Source organism: Solanum tuberosum, unplaced genomic scaffold (assembly GCF_000226075.1).
Source record: "Solanum tuberosum cultivar DM 1-3 516 R44 unplaced genomic scaffold, SolTub_3.0 scf00056, whole genome shotgun sequence".
Taxonomy (NCBI): Eukaryota; Viridiplantae; Streptophyta; class Magnoliopsida; order Solanales; family Solanaceae; genus Solanum; species Solanum tuberosum.
In genome coordinates, this window is record NW_006238986.1 from 242807 (window position 1) to 254316 (window position 11510).

Genomic DNA, 11510 nt, shown 5'->3' on the forward strand with positions numbered 1-11510 from the left:
TATTTTTATTTATACACTTCACTTGCAGTTTTGTATTTCAAAATCGATGCCCATTTGTTAATTTTCGTAAAAATAAAAATTGACAGACGAACATCGAGTTTTTTTAAAAAACAATATTTTTTTAGAGTTTCTCTGTATATTTGTGCGAAAAATAACCGATGAAAGTGCGTCAATTTTCTTTTTTTTAAAAAAAAAAAACCATTCACAATTTGACGGAAACAGTCAAAGTTTAGCTTTTTTAATAGTTTTATTAGCAATGAACATAATCCTTTTAATTATTTTTTTTGAAGTTGGATTTTTTTATCCGTATTGAGTTGAATTAATAATTAGAAAGTGAGCATTTGAGTCAGTGCCGTGTATTTTTCATATCATCTCGACTCTTTGAATTTAACTCAAATACTCACTTTCTAATTTTTAATTCAACTTTATATGGGTAAAAATAACTCATATTCAATATAAGTAAAAAAAAAACTCTTGTTCATTCCTAATAACACTATTGAAAATGCTAGAATTCGACAGGTCGATTGTCAATGTATTTTTAAGAAAGAAAATCGACGCACTTTCGTCGATTATTTTTCACACAAAATGCAGAAAACTCTTAAACATAAATTACTATTAAAAAAACAATTGATGTTCGTTCTTCCATTTTTGAATTTTTTTTCAAACACTAACAGGCGGATGTCAGTTTTTAAAACACAAAATTGCAATTGAAGACTATAAATAAAAAAAATAAAAAAATCATAAAATTAGTATTTTATGTTTAAATGATACATAAAAAACGAAATTGAAGGATTAAAATAGAACAAGATTGAGATAAAGTGGTAAAATGAAAAGTGAGAGCAAGTTAGAGGATTGTTTTGTAAATTTGCCATTTTCCCCTCTCTTAATAAAAATAACTTTTTTCATAGGACATAACTTTATATTTCTATATCATAATATTTGACAAATTATGTCAGATCTAAGACTTCAATTTCTACGAAACTTATTCCCCACTACTCCACTAGTCATAAGTTCAATAAATAAATAGCAAAAATTAAACATCAATTCAAAGTGTGCAATTTTTTTGTCAATGGAGATGACAAAGACAACTGGTGATTTTTCATAACTTCTAAATTATAGATTACAAGTTAACAATGCACAATTATTTAACAAAAAGGCCTGAAAAATTGAACTTCAGTGTGCCCAAGTTCCTCTATTCTGGCTTGTATAATTTAGTATAACCATATAATTAGTAATAATACTTCATCAAAGAATGACTTCACCCTGCTCCAAAAGTAATGGCAGGAAGAATCTAACATATCTGCTGCTTATGTAATTGCCGCGAGCTCCATGAGCTATTTAGCTGTGAAGGAAAAATTACCGTTGGCAGCCTCTTGCTTTCCTCGACGTGAGGAAAGTCAATGGTATAATGAAGCCCACGACTCTCATGTCGGGAAAGGGCACTGCTAACAACCAGCTTGGCACAACAGAAGAGATTCCTCATCTCGCAAGCCTCTAAACCAACCATAGTTGGTTCCCAGCCATGCTGAAATAGGTATCTTTCCCATTTCAACTCCAACTCTATGATTCTCGTCTCTGCAAGGGTTAGTCGTGAGGTAGACCTTACAATGCCAACGTATTCCCACATGATTGACTGCAGTTCTTTCCTCACTTCCCTTGTCTGCCGAATGACTTTGTTAAGTACTGTATCCCCTAGTAACAAGGGGGCTACAGGCCGCGGCCACCAACTTGAAGCACTGTGATCAATTTTAGATATGTTCATGTGATCAATTGAAGGCTGTACAGCTCTTCGTGCAAACACTAGTGCTTCAGCCAAGGAGTTGCTAGCAAGTCGGTTTGCACCATGCAAACCAGTACATGCAACTTCACCTGCCACATAAAGACCTTGTACATTAGTCTCACCTTCAAGCCCAGCACGGACTCCACCACACATGTAGTGAGCTGCGGGAACCACTGGAATCGGCTGCTGTGTTATGTCTAACCCATAGCGGAGACACTCAGCAGCTATATTAGGAAAATGAGAAAGAATCTTCTCTGTGGGCTTGTGACTGATATCAAGAAGAACATACTCTTCACCACGCTTTTTGAGCTGGTCATCAATACTTCTTGCTACCACATCTCTCGGGGCGAGCTCTGCTCTTTCATCATACGATGGCATAAATCTCTCCATGTCTAAGTTGTAAAGGATGCCTCCATCACCTCTGACAGCTTCAGTTATCAGAAAAGCATTCTCTCTGGCATTTGATGGTCTGATGGGAAGGCCTTCATCAGCCAAGGCAGTCGGGTGGAATTGCACAAACCTGGCAACACAAGTCAGAGAATTGTAATTATTAATGCAATCTTCGAGAATAGTTCATCAACCTCGCAAAAAAAGACCTGTCTACCATCCAAAAGATGATCAAAGGAAGACCATCAATTAGAGAGCTGCGAGTCTAGAAATCTTTTTTACATCAATTAATCCCCCAATTAAGAATTTGATGCCCTTCTTCCTGAAAAATTTAATTTGCATAGCCCTTTCTACATCAATTAAATCCCCCAACGCAACCTTCGGAGATAATCCATCAACCTCACAAACAAAGACTTGTCTACCATCCAAAAAATGATCAAAGGAGGACAATCAATTAGAGAACCGACTGCTAGTCTATAAATCTTTTCTACATCAATTAATCCCCCAATGAAGAAAATTTGATGTCTTTATCCTGAAAAGTTCAAGTTGCATATCCAATGTATGCCGCACAACATTTGAACACACCCTCGCATATTTAGTCAAAAGTGCAAATTCTGAATGAATGCAGAACAAGATGCAAAAATCAAGAAGGCTAAAGATGGATGAAATCTAGATTAGCAGATTTTACAACACAGCTCACTAAAGCAGGTAGAAATATGCTATAACAAGAATGCAACGCAGAGGATTACTTACTCCATGTTGGAAATTACAGCTTGAGCTCGATGAGCCATAGCCATTCCATCTCCAGTGGCAACCTACAACCATCATATCAATATGAATTAGAACTTTAAACATGTCCACATTTGACAAAGTTAAACTTTTCCATTCAATACTAAAGGCACAAATGATTTAATATAAAAATAGAACTGGCCCCACCACCAAGTAGTTTCTCAAAAAAAAAAAGATAATGGGCAAATAGCGCAATAGCAGATGCCTAACCCAGGTTAGTACAACTTTGAACATTGTGTCTTGCTTTTATTGTACAGAAACAATTGGTTAAGAATTTATTATCTTCATTATATATGAGATAAGAATCTACACTTCCAAGCAAATGATCACTCTGTATTCCTACCCAGATCATATGTTTTTTCTTTATATCTTTTCCTCTTCTTTTTTTGGGCATTTAAGGCAGCGAGCTCTTATTTCTAATTGCACATTAGCTTAACATGCAATTGCTATAGGGTAGAAAAATTAATACTCTATGGAATGTTGTTTGTATCAATGTCAATTAATAAGATCCTTATGAATTACAAAAGACACTTTGAGATCAAGCTTATACAATGAACTGCAAAAGCATGCTAGTCAACAACTTACCCAGTCCCAGTGAATCCCACGAGTGGAGTCTGGGGAGGGTAAGATATACGCAGACCTTACCCCAACCCTTTGTGGGTAGAAAAAGCATGCTAGCATATGGTAAAAAAGTAAGTATTAGCCACCTTGCACCAAGGAAGGGATTCCCTTCCACACCTTCTCCTTCCATATCACTGTTTAGGACTCCGATTATACGGAGTGACATTACTAAAATTAACAACATTTTGGAGGAGAAGATATTGAAACCCATACCGGCGGATTGGTAGTACTTGGATAGATATGTCCAGCTCCACCTGATGCCAGTAAAGTCACTTTTGAAATGAATCTTATGACCTACAAACTCAAAGTAAGAGCACAGAAGCCTAAGAAATCAATTTATAACATTTTGAGGAAACGTGCAAATCATGGAGGTGAACATGAGTGAAAACAACTGTACTTACCTCCTGTGTTTCCGTGTTTATAGTATCAATGCCGTGACAAATTATGTCAGAACCATCCTGCATTTGGCATACGAATTAACATTAGCAAATATTTATGACTTATCGAACAGTTCACCCTTTCTCAAAAAAATCCTTATTGAACAATTCAATTGCCAACTTTACACAACTATCATCATGTTCAATTTGTCATTCACTTGCATTGCACTGTTTGCTTAATCATATCTACTACGGTACATTCCTTAAGTTTTGACCAACTATAAGCAAGTGCTAAAAATTCGCATAAGCAATATTTGTATAAAGAACATAAGCAAAAGACTAATGCCAAGTTTAATTAGATTAAAGCAACAACCCTTCATTTTGGACCAAATTGATGCTAAAGCAGAAAATTTTTTCTCCATAATAACCAATGCAAACAGTTGTTATCAAGGAATAAACTTACCTGAGTGGTCAACAAATCTATAGCAAAATGGTGTTGAAACACATATATATTAGGATCCTTAACAACTGCCTCTAATAGGGCCCTTCCTATCTCTCTGCCTGTCATATCAGCAGCATGGACAATTCGGCGATGGGAGTGGCCCCCTTCCCTGGCTAGATGCAGATTGCCATCCTCCCCATGATCGAACGAAGCACCCATAGCAATCAGTTCTTTAATTCTCTCAGGTCCTTCAGTACACACAACCTGGAGAATGGAGATGCACTTTAAAAGAATGAAAATTTTAAAAGAGTAAACTAAAAACAATATTTTGGAGTAATAAATCAGTCATTTTGTAAGTTTCATTTAGAACATTGATTGCATAAGAAGCACAACTATATGAATCAAGTTTTTTCCCGACCGAGAAGAAGATATCAGTTGTGATGTCCCACCAATCAAGCACAACATAAAACTTCCTTGAAGCCAGTATATATTTATAGAGAAGATAAACAAAGATAGCATAGAGCAAACTAATTGGTGACCCTTAAAAAATTGATGTTGATTTAGGGAAGTGCTAATGTACCTTTGTGTGTTCTCATTAAAAAACAAAAAGCAAAAAGCATATGGTACAAATTAAATGAAATCCCACTATCAAACCAAAAGACAATACAAGTTCACTTCCAGTTTTATTCTTATTTCTTCCTTCTTGCATGTCACCTTCACACTCTCTTCTCCAAATGTTCAAATACAGAAGTCAACAATCTGGCATAGAGCCTTTATTGTATTATTGCTTTCTGGCACTTCAACTTCAAATTGAAAAAAACCTAACTGCCCCCATTGCTCTTACTCTTTTCTAATTTTTGGCAGTTCTACATCCTGCGGCAAAAGCCGCCTAAACAGAAAATTCCTTTGGTTTCAACCTGAAAGATAGATCGAGAACTTTCCTATTCATCCAACCAAGTTGTCTGGGAATAAAATTGGAAAAGAAAAGGGAAATAGTCTCCAAAGAGAAAAAAGCTGAAAAACTGGCAACTGCTTTACGGAACTGAAGAGACTATAATATTCTGTGGACTTACTCTAACAGTCTCCTCATCACAGAGGTAAGCACCTGCCACAATTGTATCTTGCATGTGGCTCTCCACTGAATCCTTAGGGCAGAGCACGGCACTTACACCACCTTGAGCATAGTTAGTGTTACTCTCATGAGGCTCGGCCTTGGTTATCACAGCCACAGTTCCATGTTTGGCAACCTCAAGAGCATATCGAAGGCCAGCAATGCCACTACCAATCACAGCAAAATCAAAATACCTAGTTGAGCCTTCTCTCTGGCATGATTTGATTGTTCCTCTGTGAAACTTCCGGTTTGTTTTCACTTGACATTGTGAATAGTTACTTCTATCAACTTGTAATAGTTTGGAAATCCAAGAAGACCTGAAAATTTTAATTAGCACATGGTCACAACCAGAAAATAGACATAATAACCTTTTCCAGAAAATGAACATAATAACCTTTCTCTTTTCTGAGGAATCAGGAAATGACTCGAAAAACGAAACTTCTAGGATTCTGTCACCTCATGAAAAATATATTACTGGTTTACCCCTAAACACGTAAACAAAGATTCCTTTTCAGTAAGTTCTTATTTGAGGATAAATAGTCCTACAGATAACACGTGAATGAATATCACCATTACAAGTTAATAACATCTTAAGAACTCCAAAATAAATTATTGTTCGCCGAGAAGAGAGGAGAAGGGGTACTACAAATAAGATAATATACCAGGGAAAAATAGAGAAATAGGTGAAGAAGCATCATCCTAATACATACCAATGGATTTGGTTTTGCATGCCGCTCAGGATCACAGTGGAATGACACTGAGCTTTTCCATAGCTATTCCTCCGATAGACAGGCTCCCTCAAATATAATTGTCCGCTTCCTGAAGCTATACCAGTTGCCATATGATCTTACTACTGACAATCCAGGTCAAAGGAATTGGTATCAGGTGAGCACTCGAGGTTTAGAGTATTTGTGAAACTAAACATGTAAGGATCACCTTGATTACCTCTAAAAACATCCTAACAGGACAAGGAATTGAGCTAAACAACAAAATATTGGCCATTGGCATTTAGATAACTTCTACCAATCATTACACGCATATTTCCAAAGTTTATGCCACTTTTTAAAAATATGATTGATGTAACTATGGTTGAGAGTGTAGGCAATAAATTTTGAAATTACTTCCTACTTAATTTTGTCTAATTCACTTCAACTTGAACCAATCTTCTTCGAACTTTGGCTTTGTAAGATGTTCTTCAATTCTTTGAGTTAAACATTTTTCAAGCTCAAGCTAATCAAATAATAAAATTATTACAATTGAAATGGCATTCTCTTAAACTTAAATGTCTTTTAAAGCATGATAATCACTATGATATTTGTGGTTTAAACCTATTTTTGGAGCAAAAAAGTGACAACAGAAGCACAACTAGAAAATAATACTTTAATTAGGCATATTCAACCCTGTGAAGTCTTAATTCTATTTTTAAATGTTTATATTGATTATAGAATAACTTAAATAGTGATCTTTCTAAAACAGTTTCTTTATACACTACCCTCCTCCATTGGCTAAGTTGTTATACTCAATTGAAAAAGTTTTCAAAACTAAAATCAATAAAATAACATTATTCGAATTGAAAAAACAAATGATAATCAAAATATAATTTAGATATAAGATCAAACATTTTTGGGTCATTGCCTTCAAATCTATTTTCTTAGAGAAAACTTTTTTAATCTGTTTTTGGGCTAGGATTGTCAGGCAGGCAAAGAAAAGAGCAGAAAAATGGAAGAGAAAGCAGAATTGAGTTGCATGTGTGCTACAGGATAAGAGAGAACCCTAAATTCAAATCACAAACACAACTCCACAGCTTACAAAAAAAAAAGAGAGGAAGAAAACAATTACCTTAACGCAGCTAAAATGGCGCTTCAACAAAGATAAGTTGGGAAAAAAGCGAAGTGCAGAGTGCAGAGAGAGAATTGTATGAACAAAACAATAATATAGTGAATATATGCACTTTTCCAATGTGTGGCGTTAGAGGAAAAGTAAGGGCAGACGATCCCACTTGCGTTTCCTCCGCAAACAAATTGGACCAAAATAGTCCTCCGGACACTTTTCTTTTTACTGGTTCAATTTTGATTTTTTTAATTTATTTCTTTTTATTTATTTTATTCAATTGTTCACTATTGATTTGACATAGTTATTAAAAAGTAATAAATAATAAGGATAATATTACTATATTGTCTTTTGACTTTATTTAATTTAATGTTTTACAAAATATATTAGATAGTAAATAATATTTAATTGCAAAGGTAAAATAGATTAAAAAAAAAAAAGAGGGTAAATTATCTCTTGATTTTCAAAACTGGACAAGTATTGTTGGATAATTATTTTTAGTATAGTGGACAGTTATTGTTGGACGGGGGAGTATTTGTCATTTTTTACAAATTAAGAAAAGACAATATTTTTTATATGTTATACCCTCAATTTATTTAGAAGATTAATATTTTTTTTTAAAAGATAGAATATTTTTAATGAGTAAATTAATTTTAAAATTCTATCAATTAATAGGAATAAAATAATAAATACATTATAGGAATTATTATTTTCTTAATAAATGTGTTGAGTAAATATGAACGGTGGGGGTAGAATCCAAATTTCAGCCTTAACTTCTTCTTCTTCTTTTTTCCAAAAAGAATCCAAATTTGTTCTTTTCAAAAAATAATAATAATAAAACACGGTGGAGTGTTTCTTTTTTGACTTCCCTCTAGCCCACCCGCATGCTTGCGTTTCAAGCTAGTTTCGTATTTCATTGTCGCACTATCTGCTTAACTTTTATTTCTACAAAAAAAAAATAGTCTAATATTATAAAAATTTAAATACAATAAATGAAAAGTTGTGATTTTTATGAAAAGTTATGAATTTTCTAAAAAGTTATGAATTTTATGAAGAGTTGCAACTTTTATGAAAAAATGTGACTTTTATGAAACGTTGTGACCTTTTCGAAGGGTGGTAACTTTTTCAATGATTTGTGACTTTTTTAACAAGGCATAATAAGCATTTGTTCACACTATAATTTGTTGTCTATAAATAGAGGGATTTCCTATCACTATTATTTGTAGATTTATTTCCGCCGTAAGGTAGTCAAATTCAAATTCATTAATTAAGCTTCTTATGAAGTTTGTTCATTCCTCAAAGTTTTCTTCCTCCTATTTCATGGAGCTTAATCTTTACTATAAGTCATAGTGATTCATGTTACTATGGCAATTTCTTTTTGCTATCTTGGTGATTTTTTTTTTAGCAACTTTCACATATAGCAAACATAAAAATCATATTTGTATGTTATATCTATAGTTTGCATAATTGCGTTCCATAGAAAATTTTATGTTTACTATGGAGCTTTTGATTTGTATAATTCACTAGATTCATCCAATTTTATACAAATTGCTCAGTTTTGTATAAATTCATTTATACATTGTAATTTGTATAATAAGATATATATTTGTATAATTATAAGTGTATAAGACGAAAACATATGTATTTGTATTTGTATATACACTTTTCTCTCGATTTATACAAACACAAACGCATTTTATACATTTGTATATCGAATGAGTAATTGTATACCGAAAATGGCTAATTGTATACCAAACCAAATGGCAAAAAAATGGGATGTTTGCTGCGAATTACAAATAAAATAAACTATGACTATAGCATTTAATTTGACTTAATAGTTTGTTATTTCATACAATTTTTCCTTTTTTTTTACTCTGTTAAAATTTTTAGCAATGATGATTGAAAATTGATATTCTTTTTTGTTCCTTTCTACATGTTTCTTCATATAAACAAAGAAAAATGATTTTAATTGCAATACGGCATTACTACTCTTGCACCTCTCAGTCCACAACTCATAACGCTGCTGAAATGGTTGAATTCATTACATTTGGCTCTTTAGTAAACATAACTTTTATTTCTGCCACTATTATTTGTAGTTTTTTTTTGCTATAGGGGAGTCGAATTCATATACATTAATTAAACTTCTTATGAAGTGTGTTCCATTTCTCAAAGTTTTCTTCCTCCTATTTCATGAAGCTTAATATTTTGCCGTAAGTCATAGTGATTCATGTATCTCTTGCAATTTCTTTTTGCTATTTTGGTGACTTTTTTCGAACTCTGTTAACAATTCCAGTGAGGATGATTGAAAATTTATCTTCTCATTTGTCCCTTTCTACAAGCTTCTTCATATATTTTTTGGGAAAATTGCTTGTGGATTGTGTTATATTTGATAGCATACAACAATAAATATGTGATAACTAATATGGAACCAATGATGATGTTTGTTAAAAGAACCAAACATATTGCTCTTTTGCTTGCCACAGTTAGTATATTAATTTGATTGTTTTTTCTTACATACAAACATTTTGTATGGATTGAGGTATACATATTATCATCTTTGTTGGAGAAAATTACTGAATTATTTTCCAGTAGATAATGAAGAAAAACACAGATACAAAGGCTCGAAAAAAAGATTGATTTATTATCAGTTCCTTCCAAAACTCTCCAAGTAAAAGTTTTTCCCCTATTTCTTTTCTCAATCCTGGCAATAGTAATGACTATTCTGAGACAATGAGGAAAAATATTTATGATACTGACAATTTTAGGGTCATTTTTAACATATATATAATACAACACAATATAAATAAAAAAAAAGATTGATATGGAGGTTCATAAGAAAGGAGCTGAAGGTACTCCATTTAAATTTAGTTAATTATGTTCTTGTATGGACGTGATGTTCCACTTTACTTGGTAGTGTTGTTGTTCAAGACTTTTTGGTCTCTTCTTTAATGTCTGATGCGTTGTTCTTTATAACTTCTTGAAATTTAGAAAATTTCATTACTTCTGACCAACTATTTCCATGGAGATTTTCTTAGACTTCTTTCTTATACTTAAAATCTCTCTATGACTCATAATTTTTGTATAACAAAAACGAAAATTAAAAAAATATAGCACTTTAAGATTTCAGAAAAACGCTTAGCCTTAAGATTATAAAATGGTCTTGACAATATAGTGTATGTATCGAAAATACAAATATTACTGAATGATCATAAGTAAGCTTAATAAAATAGTTCAATCCCATGCAAAACACGAATAATTTACCTAGTTTATTTATATATATTAATTAAATTCTGAACTCTCAATTATCTAAATTATAATAAACAGTAGGGTAAGATGTTTTCAAGAGTAAGGGCTCAAACCTTCCTTGAGAAAAGCTGGATTTAATACCTTCTTTATTTTATTTTATATGATATTATTATTTTTTTAAATGGTTCATTATTTATATTTAAAAATAATTTGACATTAAAAATCTTGTTTTATTAATATCTTGTGAACAATAAACTTAGTTGTGGAGTTCAATAGACAAACTGACTTTTATTTAGCCATTTGTTTTACTTGACTTCTTTTGTCTATTGAACCCTCGTATTTATCACTTTTGTCAACTAAACAGTTACACCCATCAATTTTGCACGTGAAATTTCACGTCATTTTTTAATGACACGTAAGTGATTAAGTGTTAAGAAAAATCAAATAGATCAATTTTACAATTTTTTAAAATTTTCAAATAGCCATCTTCTTCCTATTTGGTCACAAATTGAGCACCAAATTGATACCAAATAGATTTAAAAAAAAGAAAAGAATTCCCCCATTTTACTTATAAAATCAACTACAAGTTCACCAATGCAAAATCAATGAACCTCAATCACAATTTTTAATTAATTTTACAAATTTACATGTGTTATTCTTCAAGCTTTTTCAAATTCATTAATGGACTTGTAAATTTTTTCAATACTCACCATTCACATTATCAACATCTCCTCTTTGAAACCAACTAACAAAATAATGATCTCAATATTTATAAAACCTAAAAACTGAAAACTTTAGAAAATTGGGGTGACTGGTTTGTTTAGAAAATTAATGAGAAGAAGAAGAAGAGGAAGAGGAGAATGGATGTGATAGGTAAATTCGATGATGAAGAAAAAAGAGGGTCAGAGAAAGAAGAAAGTTGGGGGG

General features: G+C 32.4%; 1 protein-coding gene across 2 annotated transcripts; it reads right to left on the minus strand.

Moving 5' to 3' along the window:
- Nucleotides 1–1058: 1058 nt before the first annotated feature.
- LOC102588548 (L-aspartate oxidase, chloroplastic) lies at nt 1059–7519 on the minus strand. 2 transcript variants are annotated; one of them, XM_015307605.1, is made up of 8 exons: nt 7347–7519; nt 6218–6357; nt 5470–5824; nt 4418–4660; nt 3979–4035; nt 3791–3871; nt 2921–2982; nt 1059–2300 (listed from the first exon to the last, which is right to left on the minus strand). In XM_015307605.1, exons 2-8 carry the CDS (start codon nt 6346–6348, stop codon nt 1292–1294), a joined length of 1938 nt encoding a protein of 645 aa, XP_015163091.1. In that variant the 5' UTR covers nt 6349–6357; nt 7347–7519; the 3' UTR covers nt 1059–1291. The 2 variants fall into 2 exon arrangements, with proteins under 2 accessions (XP_015163091.1, XP_006344950.1); XM_006344888.2 differs by having other exon boundaries at nt 6218–6360.
- Nucleotides 7520–11510: the final 3991 nt, after the last annotated feature.